At 45.0% G+C, this 15,002-nt stretch overlaps 1 protein-coding gene across 2 annotated transcripts in view; it reads right to left on the bottom strand.

Moving 5' to 3' along the window:
* Positions 1-12,730: 12,730 nt before the first annotated feature.
* The window catches only part of RNLS (renalase, FAD dependent amine oxidase), a gene marked incomplete at its 5' end in the record, with an annotated part of 82,761 nt that continues 80,489 nt past the window's right edge, over positions 12,731-15,002 (bottom strand). For both annotated transcript variants that reach the window (XM_084290038.1, XM_084290037.1), the window contains one exon: positions 12,731-13,071. In XM_084290038.1, the coding sequence (XP_084146164.1) occupies positions 12,919-13,071 (153 nt within the window). In that variant the 3' untranslated portion in view covers positions 12,731-12,918. The remainder of the gene's footprint in view (positions 13,072-15,002) is intronic.

Genomic DNA, 15,002 nt, shown 5'->3' on the forward strand with positions numbered 1-15,002 from the left:
CTTACCCTGGGACTGGAGACACCTTGGGGTGGAGATCTCCTGTCCAAGCCCCTTCTCAAAGCCTTGCCAACACCACAGCTCCTCAGGGCTGTGTCCCAGCACACTGGGGCTATTCCTGAAGATAGAGATTCCCTGCCCACATGGGAAATGCTGTTTCCTCAGGGCTGTGTCCTGTGTTGCAGCTTGTGCCGGTGCCTCCAGTGCTCTTGCTGTGCCCCTGGGAGCAGGGTCTGTCCCCAGCATCTCCAAGATTCTTTCTGCACCATACTGCCTCTTTGCCTCTCACTAGCTTTCCCCTGAGCACAGGAGAAAAGTGTGGGGAGGAGGACAGGAAGATGCTGACGTGTGTGGATGGATTTCAGTTTGGACACAGTCCAGAAAGGAGCACCAAATATTAGTAAACAGTGAAGGAAACATTTATGTGTTTGGTGGTAACTCCACTTCTCTATGGCAGCAAGCTACAGTGTTTTTTTCATTAGAGAAAAAGACCTACTCAGTTGCTCTGCTTAAACTGGAGCAGCTCAGAGCCTGAACCCCTTCAGATCCCAGCCATCAAATTCATTTCTCTCTCCCTTGGGACACATCAGCAACTCCTGATGATGTCTGTGCAGGGAGCCAAGTCCTGCAGAGCAGAGGGTGCATGCTCTTGTCCAGGGACTTACAGGACCCTGCAGCTGTCTCCAGCATCACTATAATGATCTAGGCTGAAAAGGAAAGGGTCAAGATGGTTGGCCTATTTTGTTTCTTGAAAGAAGATTATGAAGCAGTTTTCTTGCCATGTGCTAAAGAGGGACTTACTGCGTGCCGATGAGATCTTTAAAGCAATGAAAAAGGGTAAGGGTCTAACTAGTCCTGGAGGTTCAAGCTACACCACCTGTAAGGTTAGAAGTGAGACCCAAGAGTGATTCAAGCACTGAAACAGGCAACTGAATGATGTTTCACAATTTCTCAACATCCTCAGATCAACCCTGGAAACTTTTCTGAGAAGAATAGACACTAATCTTGCAAAAACTAGGGGAAGTATAATGGCACATGATTTTGGAGAACTGAATTGATGGCTCCTTCTAGCACAGAGAAGTAAACCCTATGTTTCTACACTCTTCACTGACTTTCCCTCAACAAGATCAAATTTGGGTCAGTGGATGGTACATGGTCCTTGGTGGTACATGTTCACAGACCAGTTTTGGAAGACCTCAGCTGGACACATGTCCCACACAGGCCCTGATGGATGTTGATGGGATGGAGGTGTCCCCAGCATCAAGAAGAGCAAAACTGAGAGAATGAGGATCAAAATGAGACCTGAAAACAATTTTTGATGAGACAGCTTCTATACTGGACAAAATGCTTGCCTGACCAACAAGGAACTGCAAATATGAATGACAAGAAGAAAGAAGCAGCAGGATTTGCTTGATTTTATGCTAAAGTTTATGAGATGGTGTGAGAAACCATATGACATAATAGTCTTGCTTGACTTGAAATGTCTGATCTTAGCATAGCTTATTAGCATGTCTATGGCTTAGCATTGCTAACTCTGTAATTTCAATGCACTCTCCAAATAACTGATTTGTATAGCACTTAATATGCTAGGAACTGGTTTGAGTCAGAGAAGTGATGTTCAAGGTAAAAATTCTTATTTAGGTAAATCGTGAGAGCTGGACCACTCTGGTTGTCCAATCATGTGGCTGCTTGTCCACACATCAGCTTGCGGATTTGAGGCCAGAGAGCAGCAAAGTGTCATGTTCCACAGGTAAACCAGTACTCGGCTACCAGCTCAGAGCAGTACAGAAGATTGGGAAGGTAAAAAGCACACTAGTAAAACATCATCAATGACATCTGCAATAATAATTTTGAAATGCTAATGTACCCTGCCTCTTACACTAATTTGCTTTATGTGCTGCCTAATCCAGCTTTTTACCCAATAGTGTATGTTATGAAAAACTAAAGACACACATTGAGTTGCTCTTTGTCTTTCTCAGGTATTTGCAAGTTATAGCAGCTAAGAATGAGAAGGGAGGGCAGCATGGCATGATACTGATGAAACAGGGAGAGTTTATGCTGGGCAAGCTCTCCTGGTCCTCTCTTAAGCATACTACATTGTGTTAGGATTAGGGTTAAAATTAGGGTAAGCAATGCTTTCATAGTATGACAAGTAGATTTACTCTAGATGGGACCTATGGAGGTCTCAAGTCCAGCTCCTGGTCAGATCAGGGCTAAATCCAGAGTTAGACCTGAGTGAGGTTTCTTTATAAATTGTCCAGCTGAGCTTGTCTTCATTTCTGTTTTAAACATTCCTTTTCATTTTACAGGTTGAATGTCTTGCTTGCGGCTGTGATCTGAAAGAGCAACAAGAGGTGTTGTAGCCATATTTCGTTTAATTTCATGTGGTTTTCCCAGTCTTGTCAGGAGTCCTGTCCATGTGAGAGAGCAGCTAGGGAAAGGAAGAAGATGACTGAATGTTTTCTGGTTAAATGAGTCCTGCAAGTCAGGAGGGAGAATACAGCAAACAACGTTGTCTTGCAAGGAATTAGCTTAGTGAAATAAACATCTGACCTTGTCCAAAACCAAGGCAAAAGCCATAGACCATCTTGTGGTGGAGAAGATGGGTGCCAATTCTGAGTGCTACTTGGCAGTGAAGAAGTTACTGGATCTTTTTGGAGAACTGTCCTGAGACTATCGAAGTTACTGGAAGGCCTTCTGTTATCCCCAGCAACAGAAGATGCTTCCTTCTATTTGATTGTAAGCATTTCACCTAGCAGTGCAGTTACAATGGAAAGCCTTGGTAAGTGGAACCAGGAGTATACTTGTAGATGGATTCCACCCAGTTGAACCCATGCTAGTCCTAGGAAGAACCTTTGCAACATAAGTTGGCAGAGGCATATGGGCCAGTAGGAGCCTTGTTCAGCAGGTTAGGGAAGGTTTCAACCCTTCTTGTTTCTCCATAGTCGGTTTAGATGACCAAAGCCATCAGGAAGGGGCTCAACTCATAAGGTGAAAGGTAGAAGCTGACTGAGCTATGGAGCTAGGCTTCTTCAGGTGAGAGGAATCACCTCAAATATACACTACATCTCTGGTGATGCTAAACGATATGCACGTGAGGTCCTCACTGACCCATCAGTCTTAGCTGTTTTGGTTCCTGTGGATCATCCACCTGTTGGGTCAACCACACTGATACACTGGCCATGATGCAATTATCAATAGTCGTTAACAGTAATTACTCCACTGTTGTTGTTACTACTAATAGTGATAATAGTAATAACAGTAGCAATAATGGCACACTGCCATTATTAAAGGTGCTACTGACAGCCACCTTTGTGGCTGTTGCACTTATGACTCCTGAAAGACCTCTGGGCTGGAGAGAGGGATTGTTTTGCCCAGTGATGAACAACATAAAAAGGATAAAGCACACAGCTTCCAAAAGAAAGGGCTCAGCTCTGCACACGTGGGCGGCTGAGATGTCTGGAAGAAAGACTTCAAACTGACACACATGGTATCTATCAGTAGGATGGAAGGATTTTTCCTTTGCAATTATCGCTCCATCCCTACATGCACTGTCAATATGAACAACTCTGGGGTGGTATGCATGTAAGCTCTGCTTGCTTGCTGACAGTTAGACTTTTCTCCATCTAGGATGTATTCAGGTGTGTTATCAAACAGATTTACCCAAGGCTGCTGGACTGGGTTGCATTTCATTTTTCAAGAAGGAAGGAAGGGAGCTACTGAATCTACTTACAAGCCAAAAAAATTGTACATTGGCTATTAAGGACAAAGTACACCATTGGGACCCACAGTGTGCCTCTCTCTGATGTTTACCACCAGGTGTATAAGATTAGTGATGGTTTAGAAGATGCCATCAATGCTGCTAACAAATGACATGTCCCTTTGGGAACTACTGTCTCCAGTGAGATGACATCATGCAAATCACCTCCAGCTTTTGCCATTTGAACCTCCTTCCTACACCCTTGTCCTACCATTTCTGGTTTATAAAGATAAGGGGCTTTGGGTGCAGAGAAACTGCTAGAATAGCAGCTCTCCCCCACCCCACCTCCTGAAAATACAGCTCCTTCCTACTGCTTTGGAGCCTGGCTCCATCCCGTAGGATGCCTTCACAGAGTGTGGGACTGCAGCTGCCCCTGCAGCTGCCTGGTCCGCCTTATACTTCAGCTGGGTCGATGCATCTGGATCCCTTTTTATGCCTTTCCCTAATGTCAATGTTTTGCTTTTTTATGAATCACAAATAAAGAGGAGTGTGGCACCTGAAGTCTCAGCAGTGCCTGAGAGTTGACTCTTCTCTGTGGTTTTATTTCTACAGCCAGCACACAGCTGTCAATGGGACCACCACCATGGTGGAATTAGATGAAATACTGCAATATAGCAATTAATGGGCAGAGGCCTGTTACCTCCTTCACTTCTGGGTCTGGGTTGGCCAAGTGGAGCAGGACCCATCCCATGGGGCAGGGTGCTCTGAGTGACCCTCCAAACTGCAGCTGGAGTGCCGCAGAGTGAAAGAGATGGATGCAATTTGGGGTTCGGCACCTTATCAGTTTGCATGGGTGGGCAGAGCACAAACAGCATCACCTGGAAGTAACAGCCTAAGTAGATTAGGAACAATTCATATGTGTAATGGGTTAGACTCCCCGTTTCCCTTCTGTGGCTTTTCGTAATGCAAGGAATACCTGCAGGCTGTCTTAGACCTTAGTGTGCTCTGGTTCAAGTATGTTTTGTTTGCTGTCCTCACTTGGTTGGCGTTGGGAGACATTGCTCTTGGGAGGTGGAAACACCTTCTCATCCTGGGCATCCTTCATCCCAGGAGTAAGGGATTTTGAGTGTGCAAGCTGGCTGCCCTGAAGGATGTCCACAGGAGTGTTTTTATCATAAACCACCAAAAATCAACCCAGAACGTGTGGACTGGTTGGGGAGAGAAAAGCCCTGCTGACCACCCCACTCTGGATGGGTCCAAACAGGGTTTTGGGAAAGAGACAGAAAACACAGCACCCACAAGGGAGTAAATCCAGAAAGGAAATGTGGCTTCCAGAAGCTGGCCTACTCACCAATCCAGAGACACGAAGCTAACACAGCCTGAGGAAATTCCTCACACAGCCTCCCCATATCTGTGGCTGGCCAGGGAAGTCAATGCTTGGATTTATGGAGCTTTGCTGTTCGAGCTCACCTCTGGTTCACCTGGCACAAGAAGATAAGATTGCCAGTGCATTTCAATGAGGTTTAAAAATAGTTTTTACCCATCTGCTCCGCTTGATGGGCTTAAATGCAGCTAATGAAAATGCGCTAAGACATAGATGGAGCCTGGCTCTTTTGCTAGCAATAGTCAACTGGGAATAAGAGCTACTTCCTTATAGCAGATGTGTAGCTCAAAGTTCACCATAAGTGCATTCATTTCGAGAGCACAGCGCACATTTTTCTGCAAGAAAACTAGGCTTAGCCCTTCAAGAGACTACAGAACAACTGATTTTATTATTCAAACAATAAAGAGAGTGACAAAATTAACTCTCTGGTCACTCTCCTAGTGGGGATTTGTTTAATACCCTTGGGTTTTGCATATATGTTTTGCTCATCTGTATTCAGATGAGCAAAAATCTGAGGATGTGGAAAATCTGAGCATGCCATCCAGTGTCCCGTCTCTGCTTTTCTCACTAGTACATGAGCTAAGTATCATATTCCTTCAAAAGTCATTCATTGTGCTAAGGCCAGGTGGAGCACCACGCTCCACCACCAAGTCCTCTGTGTTTATGCTGCATCAGTGCATGCAGCTGGGGGTTTTCATCTACAAATAGGACCTCCAGGTAAAACCAAAGCAACAAATCATGCTTCTTTTTTCTTCTTCTTCTTCTTCTTTTTTTTTTTTTTTTGTTTCCTCTTTTTTCTTTTTTAAATTACCCATACATACAATACTTGCAGGCAAGTAGAGCAAGAGGAGAAGTACCATGAAAAACAGGTATTCTTAGATGTCTTTGAGGAAAGAAAAGAAATTTAAGGCATGGATTACTTTCCTACAACTGCTAGCAAACAAAACACTTCAACTTGTAGCTATTTGCTACTTGTTTGGTCCCAAACCATGGCAGCTGCTTTGAGGACTGTGAGAATAGACGAGGCTGAACACAGTACCAGTGACTGGAAGGAAGGAGGTTTGACTCCCGGGGGGATGGATGCATGCAACTCCATATCATGGGCCCACCTGGCTTCATGTTGCTGGCTAGCCATGGTACTGCGATGCCAGCTACAACACTGGTAAGTCACGGTCCCTCCTGTATGCAGCCATGCACCTCCACTTGGGGTGAACGGGGGGGCAGGTACCTTTGCAGAGCAGGAGGGGTGCAGGGAGCAGACAGATCCCTTGAATTTGCTGTCACTGTTTGCAGCACATGGTCCTGGAGATGCAAGTGCAAGGAGCCCTTTTGAACAGCAAAACATCTGGAAGTCACCTCCAGCCAAGTTCTGGTTAGAAAACCTGATTTTCTCCCTAACCCAGAGCTGTTACATTCTACAGCCCCTCCCCCTCCCTTGTCTCTTCCCCTTCCCAAATCCTCCAGCCAGGGGACACTGCCTTAAATCCTGGATCGTGATACATTAAGGGTTTTGTTTATACCCGCTCCAATTCTTTGTGGTTCACTTTCCCAAGCTGATCTCCAAAACCTTCTTTTACATAAAAGGAGAGAAGTCTTTGCAGTGCCCAGGTGTGCTAAGAGAGACAGCAAGGGTGCAGGGTGCTGACATGCTGTGTTTTGGACCAAAGTTGCTCCACCAGCTTCATAGAAATAGCACTTATAATTAAGTGCTGTTATAATGGTTAATTAATTATAATGGTTAATTAATTATAATGGTATAATTACTAAGGCTATTATAATGTATAACTTATAATAGCCTTTAACACATCTTTGAGTAGCTGGACAACAAAAATCCAGCAGTAGATCTCTGTACCAGTAATGAAACTCAGTGAGACCCAGCTTCTTCTGCAATGGGGAACAGCCACACACATTTACTGTTCACCCAGTGGCAGATGCAAACTGAGAGGCTACATTCCACTAGGTTTTGGGGAGCTGGGCTGGGATTTTGTGTACAGGCCTGCACCTGGGAAGGAACAACCACATGTATCAGTACAGGTTGGGGGACGACCTGCTGGAGAGGAGCTCTGAGGAGAAGGACCTGAGGGTCCTTAGCCAGCAGTGTGCACTCATGGCCAAGAGGGCTAATGGGATCCTGGTGTGCATTAAAAGGAGCATGGCCAGCAGGTCAAGGGAGGTGATCCTCCCCCTCTACTCTGCCCTGGTCAGGCCTCACCTGGAGTACTATGTCCAGTTCTGGGCTCCCCGGTACAAAAAAGACAGGGATCTCCTGGAAAGAGTCCAGCGGAGGGCCACAAAGATATGGGGCCTGGAGCATCTTCCCTATGAGGAAAGGCTGAGAGACCTGGGTCTGTTCAGCCTGGAGAAAAGACTGAGAGGGGATCTCATCAATGTATATAAATACCTGAGGTGTGAGAGACAGAGGGATTTGGCCAACCTTTTTCAGTGGTTTGTGGGGACAGGACAAGGGGCAATGGCCACAAGATAGAGCACAGGAAGTTCTGCACCAACATGCGAAGAACTTCTTCACAGTGAGGGTGATGGAACGCTGGGACAGGCTGCTCAGGGAGGTTGTGGTCTCCTTCTCTGGAGATATTTGAGGCCCGTATGGATGCCTACCTGGGCAGCCTGCTCTAAGGAACCTGCTTTGGCAGCGGGGTTGGACCTCTCTTGAGGTCCAACCCCTTCCAATCCCTTCAATTCTGTGATTCTGTGATTTTCTGTGTGCTGATAAGGTGGTGAATGAGGAGGGCTGATCTTATCCCCTTCCCCTCTGCCACAGTGAGGAAAGTATCTGTCAGGGCAGAGGCTGTGACCTATATGCCGGTGCTGATCATCACTTGTCAGCACTTCTTTTTTGGGGCTGAAAAGGGCAGAGGATGGCCAAATTTGCACAGGGCTCCATGCATGTGCTGTGAGCATCAAGCCCACGACCCAAAATGCACCAGGGAAATGAGATCTCAGCCCTTGCAGCAAGGCTTCAAAGAGCTTGATGTGCGTGATCTCCTGGAGGAGAGATCTGAGCGGCGATAGTGCTGAGAAAGGAAGGATGTTTCGGCACTGGCACAAGTGAGGGAGGAGGTGCCACTCATTTCAGCAGGAACCTGGTGCTGAAAACATAATTTCAAGCTCAGCTGTGGTTTACTGCAGTGTCCTTGTGACTGGCGGGGTGCTTTGTGGCCAGCACAGCAGGGAACAGGGTCACCTTCACACAGCCAGGGTGCGAGCAGGCCCAAGTGATGCTTGTCTGTGCAGCTCCACCAGATCCTCCAGATCTTTGGAGCCATCAGAGAGGAGGGTGAAAGCCACAAGTTGCTCAGTGCATGAGGCTTTTCCTTGCTGGGTTTCCATATATTTTCTTCCATGTAAGGAACATTTCTCAGCCTTTTCTGAAATATAATCTGGACCCACCTTGGGCTGGAGTCAGAATTCTGTCCTGCAATGGCTGCATCCCAAGCTGCCCTCATGGGGGTCATGCTTGGTAAGGACCCATTTGCTGTCCTGTGGCTGCACTGGGAAACACTAGCAGTATCACCACTGCCTGGCCTGGAAGGTGAAACCTAAATATCAGAGTTAAGCAAAATCCTGACGCGGCTCACACTGAGGCCACGTGGTGAGACAGGTGGAGTGGCAGCAGGCGGCTCTGGGATTTGGGGGTTTCAGCTCTGCCTTGCAAAGCAGCTTACAAGCAGCATGTTCAAGCTGGAGTGTGGATTAAAGGCAAAAAAACAGCTTTGTCCCCACAGAATCTTGGCATGCCGGATCAATGCACTCACTTGTCAGCTCAGAAAGTGCCCTTGTGCCCCCGAGAGCTCCAGGGCTGCTGACCCCTGCATCAGCCTCCTGGTTGTGCTGCATTTTGCAACACAGACTAGCCAAGCAATATATCCCAAGGGCAGGAAGACCATGAGCAAATCTTGGCCTCCAGAAAAGCAGGCCTTGCTCCAGTGGCTTTGGCTGAAGGGATGTTTCACAGCTCAGTGCTATGGGAACCCACTAGGTATGTTCATCTAGGAAGTGCCTCCCATCTGCAATCACCTTTTAAAAATTAAACAACAAAACAAAACAAAAAAACACACACAAAGAAACAACAACTAAAACAACCAACCAAAAAATCCTAAGTCAACCTCAATTTATTTTCATATGCGTGCACAAAAACACAGCCTGGTTCATTAGAGACATGCAATTTGTGAACCAAGGAGCTGGGCACCTATCACCTCTTCCTAGCTCTTTTTAGAAATGGGCTACATTCCTACAGACTGCATCCATCACAGCATCTTTGTATCTTCCCCAGGGGTGCACAGTGTGTTTTACAGATCTGAGAGAGTTATTCTAACTAACAGCCACCTCTGTTAGGTGCAAGCACAGTCACAAGAAGACATATACTTTTCAGCCTGGCAGAGGCAACCCCGGACAGAGCAGCTGGGATAGAGTTGCCCCAACAGTAAGCCAGGTGTGGGGACATGTCCACTGGCCATGGCAGAGTCCTGGCCTTCAGGAGGTCTTCAGAAGGGGCTTACAGGCTTGGGCTATTGAACACATCCACAGCTTCTCACCTGAGAACTAGTCCAGCCTAGAGCTGAATGTTTTGCCCCCAGGCTCACCTCTTCCCACCACAACTTCTATGGTGGGGGCTATCTGCCCACTCATGGGACACCAGACAAGCAGATCTGTCCTTGCTGGAACTGCAGATGTAAAGCTGGGAGCGATGGAAGCTCTTTAAGCATGCCATTAACATCACTTCTTGGGGACAGGCTTTGTGGCACTGGTGGGCTCAGCCAAGTGATGTTCTCTGGGTGGAACTTAAAGCAACTGTGAGTTAAAAGGCTTCAAGCATTTATGACCCAGTCTTTCCCTGTGATGAGGAAGACAATAAAGCTGAAATGCTTTAATTCAGCTGAAGTATTTGGGCTACTGGAAGGATACATTTTGATAGATTGGCATGCTATTGGGAATGCTGGGAGCAATTAGCCTTTGTTGCTCATCATGATTCAAGTTCAGTCAGGATTCTGGCCTTAAAATCTCTGAATCTGTGATTTGTTTATTATTGGGTATTTCAAAGTCTAATAATGACCAAAGCTGTAAGATTGCTGAAAGGATGCAGTCAGAAACATCTCCACTTATCTGTCATTTGTGGTATTTAAGTGTGCTTCTATTACCATAGCACTGTGAATGCATCTTTACTCCTTGAAGCATGCCTCTTTATGAGGCAGCTAGAGGAACAATGTAGCATTGGGTCAAAGATGGCTTATTTTCTGTTTTCTGCATGTCACACACTTTTCAGGATTAATCTTTATTTGGATTTTCAGTAGTTTGACTCAATTCCATTCAAAATTGAAGGAGGGGAAGGAAGTACAAGTTTAGTGTGGTTTAATGCAAAATCTCTGTGTATTAAGGCTTGGATGAAAGGATATTGGTGGGATGGGTCCCCACTAACCATCACCATCATCACCACCAGCAACAGCTGGCCCCACTGTCATGGTGGCACCTTCCAGGGGAACTGAGTACCCAGTGGTAAATCCTCTTGTATGGTCCAGCACCACAGAATAAACGTTTTTCTTTTGGCAACCAATTTCTGGAGGATGCCTAGGCCTGGATGGAAGCTGAGGAGCAATCTGAAAAATGTGGCTTCATTGTTTTTGTATGCCATCCTCAGTGAGCTATGGTTCATTAATTAAGGTTTTCCAGCACTGCAAAATCAAACTGCTTCAGCTTGGACTTTGATTGCTTCTGAGCTCTCACTAGATCAAGCCAGTACTAAATTCCTCAGCAGATTAGATTTATTCCATTACCATGTGGCTCTTCTTGGCTACCTTCATCCTTGGAAGACAGGAATTCATGTGTTCTTGTAAAAAATTTGTGCACATAATTGCTCACCACTCTTTCATGTTTCTGAGCAACACGCAGTGACGGAAACCTAAGGTCTGGAGCTGATTGATGCCTACACAATAATAAAATGTAGTTTTAAACTTGGGTTCTGCAAGGAAAGAAGAAATAAATCAATAAAACCAGCTGGTGTCATGAAATATCTTTCAAAGATATTTTAAAAACTAACTTAAACCTTAAACTTTGGTTTCACTTAAAATACTCTATTAGAAATGGTCAAATGCAGCAGGAAACTACTGTGTTCAGTTGCCATGAATACAGGACATTGTATTTTTGTGAAATGTGGGTATTTTAGAAAGAGAGGCTTAACTGTACTTCTCTAATGGATGCAGGGTTAAAATTTTGCCTGCTGTAAATAATATTTTGATAATTTTAGTGCTGGAGTACAGAGAGGTGCTGAACTTGTGATGCATGACTGAGGAGGAAGGGCAAGTTAACATCAAATTTAGAATAAATGATTTGTTAATTTCTAAGCACTTTCAAAATTAATTTCCCAGAAACACAGTTTCGCAGCTTAAAACTTGTAACTGTGACAGATAGTATTTTCAACACAATTACACTTGCTGTTTATTTTAGGATTTCAAATCAAATTCCTTGTTCATTCATTCATACATGTATTTATGTTCTTCCCTAGACCTGCCCCTGTATTTCTACACCAGTTTTGCAAAAAAAAGTATAGAGCTTCTAGAATTCACCTTATTTTCAGACTGACTGTTTACTTTAAGTGAGTTTTTACGGTGGCAGTGATTTAATTCTAAGCCAGAAATGTCCGCAGGTTTCTTATTAACATGCTGCCATGGAATACACTTCAATTACTTCTCCTCCTCCTCCTTTGCCAGAGAAAGCAGCCAACCCACCTTCCACATTGGCTACGCCTACCTGATTGCTCATTCACCTGGAGGTAGGAAAAAGCTGCTCCTCATGCAGGGCAGCCTGGAACTGCAGAGAGCCATAATGCACTAGTAATGCACTCGCCACCTGGCAAATACTGAACTATTTAAAGTGCATCTCTTTTCTTTTACTTTTACCTTCTTTTATCTTTTACTGTGTTAAACTTGTGTTACAGCCCAGATGTCAAGGTAAGTCCCAAGATGCCTTGGTACAGCAGCCCTATTTCTATGAGAGCATTAGAAACATGCACAGCTTCTATTTCACTTTATCTCCATCCTTTATTCTTCCAGCACTGCTGGGCTGATGTTGCTTGGACCACAGCCAACACTGGTACCGTCGTTTCAGTGGCACATCATTTCCAGCAGCAGCATCAAGCTGTTGAAATAAATCAGCTCTTCCACCACCCTGCAAATGGGGCTTCAGAACACTGAAGGTTAAGAGAGCTGAGTGGCAGAGAACTACAATCCCTTACTTTTTTTTTTTTTCTCCAAGTTTGCCATACTTGGAGAAATAGACTTTGAGTAGATGTTGTTAGACTTTGTGGAGGCTTTCCAACTTGAGAAGCATAGCAAGGCATGCCCCATCACTGATTCACCATGGCCACACCTGTGACCACTGCTGATCTGCACTGACAGAAATGACCACGTCTATACCTCTGATCAATCGCACATGTTCCTTCTTTTCATGTTCAGAGCTCCAAATACTCAGAACAACAGCGAACTTTGTAGCTCCATGGGTTTTTACGCTCCTTCAGGTTGGGCTCTTTTCCTTTACATTATTTTCGTATGCTGTAAAAGCATCAGGAGATCTGACAAGGCTGCTGGAACTTAGTGGCTCTGACTGGAGATTTCAAGCAAAGTAACCACTCATAAAGCACATATCCTGGAAAATTTAATTAAGTTCCATTCCAAGCATTATTACAATACACCAATACATCTTCCTTTATTACTTCATTAATTTCTGCAAGATAGAGGCTAGTGGTGTTAATACTAAACTAGAATGCAATCCATCATAGTTAAATCCATCATAAATCTAGACTATGTTTAGCAGATAACTGTAATTGTTATAAATGAGACTTCACAGCCTCTGCAAGACTCATGGCAGAATCTATGCAGCCATCAAAGTTGGAACAAGTAAATCCATCGCCCCCACAAATCAGGAGAGGTTGAGTATGAAGAATCATGTGTCCTGGACAATTGGGCACAGATTTTGTAACCTGAAAAAGAAAAGCATATAGGAGATGGAAAAGAAAGTTATTTTATTTATCTGAATTCCATGCCAGAAAAAATAGAAATATTAAAGAGAAATGAGCCTTCATATGAAGCACTCCTTCCATCCAGATCTTAGTTTCTACCATTAACAATCAAAGTGCTGTAGTAAAATATTTATCTTGTGTATTTAAATAATTAGAATAAAACTTTCCTGCATATGGAAATTTTACAGCCCTGTCCTGTCTTATTCTCAATCTGTTGCAGAAGAAATAAAGCCTGATCCTGGACAGACGAAGTGTGGAGATCTCTAAGCCAAAAGGAATGATGGTTACTTCCAACTTATCAATCAATTCCACTCTTGATCAAGATTTTGACCTGCTGGCCTCATGGCCTGAACTGTTGTTAGCACACATAAAATCAATACACTGAGTAAACATAAATTCTGGGGGATTTGACTACTGTGTTTCTATAGATGTTGTCTTTATCTGCTTTCTCTAAAGTTGAACTAACCGGGGCTTTGCTGTTCTTCATCATCTGAGAACACAGCTGCAGGAAAATGTGCAAGTGGTAATACAGCAAAGACATTTAATTCAAATAAACCAAGTCCCCTGCTCTCTAAACTCACAAAAAGGGCAAGCATGGGAATGAGGCACTAACAGTACCATGTTGGAAATCCGGTCAAGGAAATTCATGGGCCAGATCTTGTGGTCCTACAAGAGACAACAATCATGACACAGCAGCATAGAAAAGCCAGTGGATTTTTATGTTATCCCATGGAGCTCTCTTGATTTAGAATCACTGTGATGCCATGCCATGACTTAATGGACAGCAGGTCAGTAACAATGAACCACAGAGAAGCCAACAGAGACTCACATAATCTGCCTCTGTTCCTTTTCCCTATATATTTGCTCTCTGTTGGTTCTCCTGAGATATGTCGGGTGGGATGGCAGAGCTGGAGAAGGAAGAGGAACCTGCCATTTCTGAGAGAGCCTGCAACACAATCAGCTTGACCAGATGACCTTCCCAGATGGGAAGTGAGGTGGACTTCAGTGGAATGACAGTCATGATAACCTGTCTGTGCTCCATGCATATGTCTTGAGACTCTAGCTCTCCCGCGTTGATCTCCTCTTTTATTGGAGTAGAGTAGCACTAAAGCTTTTTAGGTATCACCAGAGATACAATCAACACTTTGTAAATAATATGATGACAAGTTCTGAACAAGGTTGCTTTGATAAATATTTACAGAATCACAGAATTTCTAGGTTGGAAGAGACCTCAAGATCATCGAGTCCAACCTCTAACCTAACACTAACAGTCCCCACTAAACCATATCCCTAAGCTCTACATCTAAACGTCTTTTGAAGACTTCCAGGGATGGGGACTCCACCACTTCCCTAGGAAGCCTGTTCCAATGCCTAACAACCCTTTTGGTAAAGAAGTTCTTCCTAACATCTAACCTAAAACTCCCCTGGCGCAACTTAAGCCCATTCCCCCTCGTCTTGTCACCAGGCACGTGGGAGAATAGACCAACCCCCACCTCGCTACAGCCTCCCTTGAGGTACCTATAAAGAGCAATAAGGTCGCCCCTAAGCCTCCTTTTCTCCAGGCTGAACAATCCCAGCTCCCTCAGCCGCTCCTCATAGGACTTGTTCTCCAGGCCCCTCACCAGCTTCATCGCCCTTCTCTGCACCCGCTCAAGCACCTCGATGTCCTTCTTGTAGCGAGGGGCCCAAAACTGAACACAGTACTCGAGGTGCGGCCTCACCAGAGCTGAGTACAGGGGGATGATCACTTCCCTAGCCCTGCTGGCCACACTGTTTCTGATACAAGCCAGGATGCCGTTGGCCTTCTTGGCCACCTGAGCACACTGCTGGCTCATATTCAGCTGACTATCCACCATCACTCCCAGGTCCTTCTCTGCCTGACAGCTCTCCAA

The sequence above is a fragment of the Netta rufina genome (assembly GCF_964035555.1).
Source record: "Netta rufina genome assembly, chromosome: 7".
In the NCBI taxonomy this organism is placed as follows: Eukaryota; Metazoa; Chordata; class Aves; order Anseriformes; family Anatidae; genus Netta; species Netta rufina.